Here is a 12,675-nt window from a genome sequence, read left to right as displayed (position 1 = left end):
TGAACCTACAGGAACGGGTCACCGCCTTGATGTTAGTTGAGAACGACAGGGTGTTGTCCAGGATCACGCCAAGGTTCTTAGCACTCTGGGAGGAGGACACAATGGAGTTGTCAACCGTGATGGCGAGATCATGGAACGGGCAGGCATCCCTTCCCCGGGAGGAAGAGCAGCTCCGTCTTGCCGAGGTTCAGCTTGAGGTGGTGATCCGTCATCCACACTGATATGTCTGCCAGACATGCAGAGATGCGATTCYCCACCTGGTTATCAGAGGGGGGAAAGTATAATAATATGACACCAACACCAAATTGGGTCCTGACGACCTGTCTCCCTAGCAACCAGACCATCTCACCGGCGTTAATGCAGCGTGGCACACAGCGAGACTAAGTGACCGAACGGGAGGAACACACAGCACAAATGCATATCTCTCTCCACAGGCCGAGGAAAAGGAGGGCACTGTCTGTCAGTGTGGGGCGATGGGAGCTTTCAAATGTGTGTTTTTAGTGTGTGCGTGCCTTCCCCTGGTGTTCTAATGGTCATTGAGGAGACCTCTGTGCTCAGAATGACAAGCTGCTGACTCATTCAGGTCGCGTCTCAAATGGCACCCTATTCCCTACATAGTGTTTTGGTCAAAAGTAGTGCACTATGTAGGGAATAGGGTGCCATTTGGGATGCACAAACACAGTCAGTCAGACACCAGGCAGCAGATGCTTCAGGCTGTGTCTGAAATGGCACCGTATTCCCTATATAGTCCACTATTTTAAAAGGCACACTAGTGCCTTCAGAACGTATTCAGACCCCTTTTTCAAAATGTTGTTAGGTTAAAGCCTTATTCTAAATGGATTAAATTGTGTTTTCTTTTCATCAATCTACACACAATACGCCATAATGACAAGGCAAAAACAGGTAAAAAAAACTGAAATATGATATTTACCTAAGTATTCAGATGCTTTACTCAGTACTTTGTTAAAGCACCTTTTGCAGTGATTACATCCCCATATTATTCTTGGGTTTGACGCTACAAGCTTGGCACACCTATATTTGGGGATTTTCCCCTATTCTTCTCTGCAGATCTTCTGCAAGCTCTGTCAGGTTGGATGGGGAGCATTGCTGCACAGCTGTTTTCAGATCTCTCCAGACAAGTTAGATTGAGTTCAAGTCCGTTCTCTGGCTGGGCCACTACAGCCGTATCGATGAGAATGGGGTTGTGCTCGGTCCTCCTTTTTCTGTAGTCCACAATCATCTCCCCTGATCAAGACAAAGGATATGATTGTGGACTACAGAAAAAGGAGGACCGAGCAAGCCCCCATTCTCATCGATGGGGCTATAGTGGAGCAGGTTTGAGAGCTTCAAGTTCCTTGGTGTCCACATCACCAACAAACTATCATGGTCCAAACACCAAGACAGTCGTGAAGAGGGCACGACAATGCATATTCCCCCTCTGGTTGCATCACCTCGTGGTCAGAGGCCGTGCAGTTGCCATACCAGAAGGCACTACAGAGGGTAGTGCGTACGGCCCAGTACATCACTGGGGCCAAGCTTCCTGCCATCCACGACATCTATACCAGGCGGTGTCAGAGGAAGGCCCAAAAATGTGGCACGTTCTCCAGCCACCAAACGGTACCGGAGCGCCAAGTCTAGGTCTAAAAGGCTTTTTAACAGCTTCTACCCCCAAGCCATAAGACTCTTGAACAGTTAATCAAATGGCTACCTGGACTATTTGCATTGTCCCCACCCCCTATTGTTACGCGGCTGTTACTCTCTGTTTATTATCCATGCATAGACACTTTACCTCTACCTACATGTATATATTACCTCAATTACCTCAACTAACCGGTGCCCCCTGTATATAGCACATTGACTCTGTACTGGAACCCCCTGTAACTAGCCTCACTACTGTTATTTTATTGTTGCTCCTTAATTATTTGTTATTTTATTTTATTAAAACTGCATTGTTGGTTCAGGGCTTGTGAGTAAGCATTTCACCTGTTGTATTCGGCACATGTGACAAATAAAATGTGATTTGATTTGAAGGACATTCAGAGACTTGTCCCAAACCTCTCCTGCGTTGTCTTGGCTGTGTGCTTAGGGTCGTTGTCCTGTTGGAAGGTGAACCTTCGCCCCAGTCTGAGGTCCTGAGCGCTCTGGAGCAGGTTTTCATCAAGGATCTCTCTGTGCTTTGCATCGTTCATCTTTCCCTCGATCCCGACTTGTCTCCCAGTCCCTGCCACTGAAAAACATGCCCACAGCCTGATGCTGCTACCACCATGCTTCATTGTAGGGATGGTGCAAGGTTTCGTCCTGACGTGACGCTGGCATTCAGGCCAAAGAGTTCAATCTTGGTTTCATCAGACCAGAAAATCTTGTTTCTCATGGTCTGAGAGTCTTTAGGTGGCTTTTAACAAACTCCAAGCGGGCTGTCATGTGCCTTTTACTGAAGAGTGGCTTCCGTCTGGCCACTCTACCATAAAGGCCTAATTCGTGGAGTACTGCAGAGATGGTTGTCCTTCTGGAAGGTTCTTACATCTCCACAGAGGAACTCTGGAGCTCTGTCAGAGTGACCATTGGGTTCTTGGTCACCTCCCTGACCAAGGCCCTTCTCCCCCGATTTCTCAGTTTGTCCGAGCGGCCAGCTCTAGGAAGGGTCTTGATGGTTCCAAACTTCTTCAATATAAGTGTGATCGAGGCCACTGTGTTCTTGGGGACCTTCAATGCTGCAGAAATGTTTTGGTAACCTTCCCCAGATCTGTGCATCGACACAATCCTGTCTCGGACCTCAACAGACAATTCCTTCGACCTCATGGCTTTTGCTCTGACATGGACTGTCAATTGTGGGACCTTTGTATAGACAGGTGTGTGCCTTCCCAATTTTTTAAAATGTATTTTACTAGGCTAGTCAGTTAACAAATTCTTATTTACAATGACGGCCTACTTGTAAAGCCCCCCCCCCCCCCCCTCCCCTAACCCGGACGACGCTGGGGCCAATTGTGCGCTGCCCTATGGGACTCCCGATCATGGCCGGTTGTGATACAGCCCGGAATCGAACATGGGTCTGTAGTGACGTCTCTAGCACTGCGATGCAGTGCCTTAGACTGCCTTCCCTTTTTGTTGAATTTACTACAGGTGGACTCTATTCAAGTTGTAGAAACATCTCAAGGATGATCAATTGAAACAGGATGCACCTGAGCTCAATTTCGAGTCTCATAGCAAAGGGTCTGAATACTAATGTTAGGTATTTCTGTTTTGTGTGTTTAATACTTTGGAAAAATGTATTAAAACCTGTTTTTGCTTTGTCTTTATGGGGTATTGGGTATAGCTTGCTGCAGATTTTTTTTTCTTTCATCAATTTTAGAATAAGGCTACAACGTAACAAAATGTGGAATACTTTCCAAAGGCACTAGTGCACTACTTAAGTATGGTGCCATTTGGTGCACTTTCTGTTATTGTATCTCCCTCCATGGAGTTATGAAGGCTTCTCAAAAAACATTTCACTCAGTAACCTCTCTCCCCCCTCTTTCTCTCTTTCCATCTCTCCTCATCTCCCCTTTTACAGGACCTTCGAGAAGTGTGGCTCAACTACCCGCCCCATCCTCTGCAGGTTGGTTGGAAATAATCTATTTGTCTGTTTTGTCCCTGCAATGCTCAGAATAGATATTGTATATACACTACATGACCAAAAGTATGTGGACACCTGCTCGTCGAACATCTCAATCCTAAATCATGGACATTAATATGGAGTTGGTCCCCCCTTTGCTGCTATTTAAAAAAATATATATATATATATATATATATTTTACCTTTATTTAACTAGGCAAGTCAGTTAAGAACAAATTCTTATTTTCAATGACGGCCAAGGCAAATGGGTTAACTGCCTTGTTCAGGGGCAGAACGACAGATTTTTACCTTGTCAGCTCCGGATTCGATCTTGCAACCTTTCGGTTACTGGTCCAACGCTCTAACCACTAGGCTACCTGCCGTTATAACAGCCTCCACTCTTCTGGGAAAGCTTTCCACTAGATGTTGGAACGTTGCTGCAGGGACTTGCTTCCATTCAGCCACAAGACCATTATTGAGGTCGGGCACTGATGTTGGGGATTAGGCCTGGCTCGCAGTCAGCGTTCCAATTCATCCCAAAGGTGTTTGATAGGGTTGAGGTCAGGGTTCTGTGCATGCCAGTCAAGATCTTCCACAACGATCTCGACAAACTATTTTCTATATGGACCTCGCTTCGTGCGCTGGGCATGTAACCTTTATTTAACCTTGCCGAATCCATTCATTTGAATGGGTGTCCACATACTTTTGCATGTACAGTGTATGTAAGGCCCCCCTCCCCATAGAACACACACACACACACACACACACACACATACATACACACTGCTCCAGTTATCCTCTCCACATGAGTTTTGCTGTCTGCTGTGGGATATGATCAATGTAAATGCTGCTAAGACAGTAGAAGACAGTAGTACACGTCTGTGTGCCTAAAGCAGAAACGGCTCGTCTGTATAGGTGCAGCAGGCGGTGTGTCGTGTGAACACACTCCATTTCTAGCTAGTTCACTCTATTGTCTAGCTGCTGTTTCTGCTCTCCGTAATCCTCTTTCTCTTTCTTACTGTTATCCAGACACCCTCTCGCTCTTTCATGCTCCGTCTCTGTCTCTCGATATCTTTTATTCTCTTTCGATATATTTTATTCTCTTTCTTTCTCTCCTCATACTGTCTAATTCTTTCTCTCTACCTCTCTCTCTCTCCCCTTTGCTTTGCATGATCTGCCTAGAAACATTGGAAGTAGAGTGAAGAGCATGTTTGTTTGAAATCAGGATTTGGAAGAAGAGATCAAAGATGGCGTAACAGGATTATTCTCCAGTCCCAAATCACATGGGGCCTCCAGGGACCCAAACACTGCTTGTGTGTGTGTGTGTGTGTTTTTTTGTGTGTCAGTTCCACTTATTGTCTTTGTTTTACCAGCCACTCATTCTTGACTTGTTACTAGCTTCTAACGATGGTAGCTGATGGTAATTTCAGCCATGCCCTTCCCACCAGCAGCCTTTGAGGTCAGGGTGGAGCCTTGGGGTCAATCCCACAATCCTCAGCGGTCAGGGAGGGACCACTCCTGGGTAATTAAGAGGTTTGGAGCAAAATGCCATCCTTCCATCTCTCCATATTTCCACCCTGAGTCAGTCTGCTGTGGGTTAGTCAGGGTGGTCTCCTCCTCCTACTTACCTTGTGTGGCTGGCTTAGTTCATGTACGCTTGATTTCAATGACTTTTAACATGAGTTAATCAATTTACAATAAGATTATTATTTAAGTGAAGACATCTGTTTTTGGTAATGTTGGTGAAGTCGGTTAGCAGAGAGAATCCACATCTGGCACAAAGGCTCTCTCTCTGACCTTAAAGGGTTACCCGGTGCCTCTTGCGCTCTCTCAGCCTAAAGGGTTACCAGGTGTCTTTCTGCCTAAAGGGTTACCAGGTGTATCTTTCTCTCTCAGCCCACAGGGTTACCAGGTGCCTCTTTGACTTCAGGCAGGACATGAAGGCTGATGATCGTCAGGAGTTAGTTTGCCGAAAGAGATTCACCAATAGAGGCCCAGGCTTATGGTGATGCCAAGCCATCTCCAGGATCCTGTTCTGTAGTAATGGTGTGTGCGTGCACCTCTGTGTCTGTTGGCCCATGTGCTACATTAGCATAAGCACCATGGCTAAGTGCTGCCTGCCTGCGCAGCGCTCCTGGCTCAGTCAGTCTGTGGAGAGAGTGAACAGAGCAGAACGATTCCTGGTTGACAACATGCACAGCTTCATGTCCTCCCTGTTCCCCTCTGCTCTCTCTCTCTGCACCAGCACCTGCCTCATCACCCCCCCCGTCGGCTCTCCGAAATCATTTACCACTGTGTCATTCACGTCAACACGCAACGCTTTAGGCCAGGACTGTGAGTGCTCAGAGTTGTGATGGGGGGGGGGGAATAAATAGTTACTTATCGCAATATTGTTTTTGGACTATGTTATATTGATATTTGACTTCATTAGCTAGCGCTAGTCGGCTGTACCTGCGCCAACCCCCCCGGTATTTTTCATCCTATAGCTTGTTCTCCATCTTTTTAAATAGTGGGCCAACATGTTTTCAGCACTTTCATTTCCTTGATTGGTCAAAACTCGTTTTCTCATGCTCTTGTCTCTCTGCAGCAGKCGTATAGTGAGCAGTATGTTTGGAACATATCACACTAAAATCACAGTATCGAATCGCAATACATATGAAATCACGAGAATGGCAATACTTATCGTATCGCCACCTAAGTATTAGGATAATATCGTATTGTGAGGTCCCTGGCAATTCCCAGCCCTATCAGAGAGCCAGCTGGTCCGGAGTGTGCTCAAATTTACACTTTGTAGGGAAAGGGGGATACCTAGTCGGTTGCACAACTGAATGCATTCAACCAAAATGTGTCTTTCGCGTTGAACCTGGTCATTTTCCCACATTGTTTTTATTTTTCATGATTGATTTTTCCTTTTGAACCGTTGCTAGCAGGCCAGCCATCATCCCCTTAGAAAAACTCCACATAAAAAAATGTGTCAAACTAAATGCCAGACTAAAAGTATGTGTTTGTGTGATACAGTGTTATGAATGCTGGACTCGTCAAATGCCGTTAGTGGTGACGCATGGCATTTAAACAGTTGTCGTTAATTAAGAGGAAGGCAGATGTGAAAGTCTTCTTTGGGGCTAAAGTGGGAAGACGGAACCATGACATTTCCAGCAGCCGTCCAATTATAATGTAGAGTTGGCAACCAACCACTCTGTCTGTTTGACACTTGGCGTCTAGCTATTTCACCACTGCTTGGTCTATATTGCTTCAATGAAAGCAGACAAACTCAGAGGGACAATGTGCGATATTTACTGCTCCAGTGCTCAATGGAATATATACTGTGTGTACAAAACATTAGGAACACCTGCTCTTTCCATGACGGAGACTATCCAGGTGAAGGCTGGTCCCTTATTGATATCACCTGTGAATTCCACTCCAATCAGTGTATATTAAGGGGATGAGACCTGTTAAATAAGGATTTTTAAGCCTTGAGACAATTGAGACATGGATTGTGTATGTGTGGCATTCAGAGGGTGAATGGGCAATACAAAATATTTAAGTGCCTTTGAAAGGGGTATGGTAGTATGTGCCAGGCGCACCAGTTTGAGTGTGTCAAGAACTGCAATGCTGCTGGGTTTTTCACGCTGAACAGTTTCCCTTGTGTATCGAGAATGGTCCACCACCCAAAGGACATCCATCCAACTTTAAAAATTAAAATAAAAAATATATATATTTAACTAGGCATTGCAAATAAGATTTTGTGTTATGGAATTGTATTGGTCAAACCTCCGTAGCAAGCAATCAGTAGCAAGCCAGAGACCAATTACAGTTTACATACACTTAGGTTGGAGTGATTAAAACTCGTTTTTCAACCACTCCACAAATTTCTTGTTAAGAAACTATAGTTTTGGCAAGTCGGTTAGGACATCTACTTTGTGCATGACACAAGTCATTTTTCCAACAATTGTTTACAGACAGATTATTTCACTTATAATTCACTGTTTCACAATTCCAGTGGGTTAGAAGTTTACATACACTAAGTTGACTGTGCCTTTAAACAGCTCGGAAAATTCCAGAAAATTATGTCATGGCTTTAGGAGCTTCTGATAGGCTAATTGACATCATTTGAGTCAATTGGAGGTGTACCTGTGGATTTATTTCAAGGCCTACCTTCAAACTCAGTGCCTCTTTGCTTGACATCATGGGATAATCAAAAGAAATCAGCCAAGACCTCCAAAATTGTAGACCTCCACAAGTCTGGTTCATCCTTGGGAGCAATTTCCAAACACCTGAAGGTACCACGTTCATCTGTACAAACAGTAGTACGCAAGTATAAACACCATGGGACCACGCAGCCGTCATACCGCTCAGGACGGAGACGCATTCTGTCTCCTAGGAGATTAACGTACTTTGGTGCGAAAAGTGCAAATCAATCCCAGAACAACAGCAAAGGACCTTGTGAAGATGCTGGAGGAAACGGGTACAGAAGTATCTATATCCACAGCAAAACGAGTCCTATATCGACATAACCTGAAAGGCCGCTCCGCACAGAAGAAGGCAGTGCGCTAAAACCGCCATAAAAAAAGCCAGACTACTGTTTGCAACTGCACATGGGGACAAAGATCATACTTTTTGGAGGAAGGTCCTCTGGTCCGATGAAACAAAAATAGAACTTTTTGGCCATAATGACCATTGTTATGTTTGGAGGAAAAAGGGGGAGGCTTGCAAGCCGAGGAACACCATCCCAACCGTGAAGCACGGGAGTGGCAGCATCATGTTGTGGGGGTGCTTTGCTGCAGGAGGGACTGGTGCACTTCACAAAATAGATGGCATCATGAGGGGAAAGTGTGGATACATTGAAGCAACATCTCAAGACATTAGTCAGGAAGTTAAAGCTTGATCACAAATGGACAATGACCCCAAGCATACTTTCAAAGTTGTGGCAAAATGGCTTAAGGACAACAAAGTCAAAGTATTGGAGTGGCCATCACAAAGCCCTTGTGGGCAGAACTGAAAAAGCGTGTGCGAGCAAGGAGGCCTACAAACCTGACTCAGTAACACCAGCTCTGTCAGGAGGAATGGGCCAAAATTCACCCAACTTATTGTGGGAAGCTTGTAGAAGGCTACCCGAAACGTTTGACCCAAGTTAAACAATTTAAAGGCAATGCTACCAAATACTAATTGAGTGTGTGTAAACTTCTGACCCATTGGGAATGTGATTAAAGAAATACAAGTTGAAATAAATCACTCTCTACTTTTATTCTGACATTTCACATTCTTAAAATAAAGTGTTTATTGTACTAGGATTAAAGGTCAGGAATTATGAAAAACTGAGTTTAAATGTATTTGGCTAAGGTGTATGTAAACTTCCGACTTCAACTGCAGATACTGCTCTCTGCTAGAGGCTGATGGATGCGTCTATTAGACCTAGTATATGTCCTGATTTAACATGTGCGTTCTAGCATACCCCTTCCCCTAACAAGGGAGGTCATCATTATTATGCAGTGTTCTGTCTCTGTTAAAACCCTATTGCACTGAACTAGCAACCATGGGGTTGGGGGGGGGGGGGTTAGGAAAACATCTGACTAGATAGAAAGCGTATAGAAAATATAATGGACTTATATTTTCAAACAACTGCCCTATTCCTGGCCCGCAAAGGATTCAGTAAAATCAAATCTGAGCGGCCCTCCGTTGAATCCTGAAATCCCCATGTGGTCCTCAAGCCAGAAGGTTTGCTCACCTCTAGTCTTCTACCTGCCCGTCAGAACCAGACTTGCCTATCCCTGCTCTAATCTAAACCACAGCTGAATGTGGTTTAATGCTGTGTTTTGTGTTTTACCAGGTGCAGGAGCCGCAGACGGACAGGCAGCTGATCGAGACGTCTCCGGTGCTTCAGAAGCTGACAGACTTTGAGGACACCATCGGTGTTATGTTCACACACTGTCGCCTGCTGGCCAGAGCTTTCACACTGAGGACCGTGGGCTTCAACCACCTCACACTGTGAGTATGGGAGGGGTGCGTGCGTGGCTCCCCGGTCTATCCTCCGTCCCAGTACCGTAGTGATGGATGGACTGTGCAACTCGTAGTTGTCCCACTGCCTAATCCTCCCAGGGGACACTAAAACCCCTCTCCAGCCATTGCCTGACTCCGCTAGTGAGGTCACAGCCCCACTCCCCCATGGGAAATGTAGTTTTTAAATGTTGATTATATTTACTAGCTGGCCCGCGGCTTTGGTTCTTATTCATTCTCTCTCGTGCGAATGGTCTTTCCCTCTCTCCCTCTGTTAATTTCTCTCTTTGTTACTCTCTTTCGTTCCCGCTCGTTCTTTCCCTCGTTCTCTCTCTCTTTCTCTTAGCTTAGTTTATTGCTACAGGTTTTATTTCCTTTAATTGACACTTCATGTGTTATGGCTACACATTTTTTTTTTACGAATGTTTGAGATGTTAGACTTGATTTGACCCCAGAGTTCATTCCAGATGCCAACATCAATATAATTGTCTCAAAGGGCTTATATATCAAATCAAACTTCATGTCTAAAATAATGGGGAAATCATTGATTTTATAAAGTTTCTGACATTTAGGATTTCAATTGAGTGAAGAACCACTGTGTTTCTCTGCCTGCGTCTCACCTTTTATTTAAGGCTTTCATTGCTTGCAACTTACTGTAGAAAAATAGTGTGAAGAATGTGTTATTGAGTAAGTCTGTATGAATCATACTTGTCTCGAGGTTAACATTGTTACCTTTGGTGTTACACTGTAGCATTGTTTTAAAAGCAAAAGAAAAGCTGCACACTCCGATGCCGTACTTTATTAATTCACGTTTACACAGCAAGCTGTCTTTATTAGGTTTTCACCAACTGTACTGTAGCATTGTTCATTTATTGTGTTAAAAATGCTGTTAAAAATGACATGTAATTGCATGAGTCATGTAGGCTTTAGGAGTTGTGCTTCACTGTGTAGTGTACACAAGGTTCAAACGTTTGATACATTCACAATAGTGAACTGGACAGCTAAACCAAGTGACCAACTAGGACGTTTAAGCGTGTGCGCATGGCGTGTGTGTGTGTCGCCTGCGTCAGTGTGTGTTTTAATCCATCACTTTAATGTCAGAGCCTCTCACCACTCACGGTCAGTGAAGTCGATTAGAGGGCTGGAAGTTGAGCTGTCAAGGTTACCTTTGAATGTTGTCCTCAAGGTAGCGAAAGACGCCTGCAATGCTAACCCATTATTAATGCTCAATTTATTATTATAAACTGGGTGGTTTGAGCCCTGAATGCTGATTCGCTGACAGCATGCATGACAAAACATTTATTTGTATTGCTCTAATTACATTGGTAACCAGTTTCTAATAGCAATAAGGCACCGCGGGGGTTTGTGGTATATGGCTAATATACCACAGCTAAGGGCTGTATCCAGGCACGCCATGTTGCATTTTGCGTAAGAACAGCCGTTAGCCATGGTATATTGACCATATACCACACCCCCTTGTGCCTTATTGCTTAATTAGATTGCACATTAGTCAAGCCCAATGTAAGTACTCCGGTGTCCTTAACACTAGAACCTCTGGGCCTTTCAGCCTAAAAGTACCGGCTAGAGAATGTTGAGACCGTTGCTGGAAGTCTCCTTTAGCAAACGCGTCAGATGCATGTCAACCCACAAGGTGTGCAAACATAAGCACCAACGCTTGATAAATAGTGCATAAACAATTGTAAAGGATGAATTGCATTAAGAAATATTTGTGGAAATATAGCCATGACAAAATACTGTATCCCACGTACTGTGTGCTGCAACATGTGCTGCAACATCTGCGTGACACTGTCGTGACGTCACTCTCATTAATGTGTGATGACTGTTGACCTACTATGTTTAATTGTTACTAGATGAAAGTAATCATGTAACAATTAACTCATTAGGAATTTAGGGCACCACGGGAGAAGTTGTTTAACGAGTTACCATCTCCCGAATTAAACTCAAGAATGTATATATATCGATAACAGTCACATATTAATCATTACTTCATATCAGTCGCATTCTGAACGTCGCAGACTTCTTGAATCTGCACAAACCCGAGTCTTACTGATCATTCCGTACCACACAAATTGAGTTGATTATTTATTTACTAACAAACTAAATGATAACACAGGATACACACACATGGTATAGGTTATTGTTTGGAAACTTAATACGCTGACAACAGGTCCCTAGCGGACTAACACAATATGACACTTGTTACAAAAGATGTACAGTTAAAGAGAGAGAGCGAGAAAGTGAGAGAGGAAGAGAAGCAGCACCTGGATACATTTGGGAACTACGCTCACAGTAATCCTAATACCTTGCCTTAGTACTGCCGCCCTTTTGGGTAAGAAGTAATGAAGGTCTTCGTTGTGTATCTCTGTTGGACCCAGGCCTTAGTGAAAAGGGTTCCGCTTTGTGAAAAAGGTTCGATTGGGCCTTCTCCTTCGTTCGGGCCTTCTACTTCGTTCTCAGGCGTAAGGCTCTGTTTGTCCACAAGAGGTCACAATGTCCTTCTTAGTTGTCTGTGTTTACTTTCACTCGTTCTGGAAGAGTGGTCATCTGAGGACGGCTAATCAGCCATGTTGATGATCCCCAGAGTGGTGATGAAAGCAGTGTTGGCGACGATTATTTGAAGTGAATAACCGAATGGTCCTACATAAATTCACTTTCTTAGATACAGTACTTAGAACAGCTACTCAATCATAACATTGGTTGTTAAAGTCTACTTTGTCGTCCTCGACTCGTGTCGATTTTCAGGGTCTTGACTAGGGTTGCACATTTTGGGGAATATTCAGAGGGGAAAAACTTTCTGTGGGAATTAATGGAAATGTATGCAAATTAATATTGAGTTTTGCATTGGATATATTTAAGATATTATATGATGACAGAAACATAAACCTTTTACCTTAGTAGACATAATTGCACATGATTAAATCCTTCTAATAGAAATTTAAAAAAACAATTTAGTAACAAGTTGATCTTTAATTAAATGAGTTGACTCMTCACATGGGATGATTTCACTGAACAACAAAAGGGAATATTGAGTGATCCCCAATGATCCATCGCATCTCCCAAAAACGTTTT

The 12,675-nt window shown here is 44.0% G+C and overlaps 1 protein-coding gene across 1 annotated transcript in view; it reads left to right on the top strand.

The window, feature by feature from the left end:
• drosha (drosha ribonuclease III) overlaps nt 1–12,675 on the top strand; it is a 120,019-nt gene that overhangs the window by 73,167 nt on the left and 34,177 nt on the right. The window contains exons 24-25 of the mRNA XM_070446711.1: nt 3,551–3,595; nt 9,419–9,576. Of these exons, the coding sequence (XP_070302812.1) occupies nt 3,551–3,595; nt 9,419–9,576 (203 nt within the window). The remainder of the gene's footprint in view (nt 1–3,550; nt 3,596–9,418; nt 9,577–12,675) is intronic.

The sequence above is a fragment of the Salvelinus sp. IW2-2015 genome, linkage group LG14, assembly GCF_002910315.2.
Source record: "Salvelinus sp. IW2-2015 linkage group LG14, ASM291031v2, whole genome shotgun sequence".
NCBI lineage: Eukaryota > Metazoa > Chordata > Actinopteri > Salmoniformes > Salmonidae > Salvelinus > Salvelinus sp. IW2-2015.
This window is presented reverse-complemented; position numbering and strand designations above follow the sequence as displayed.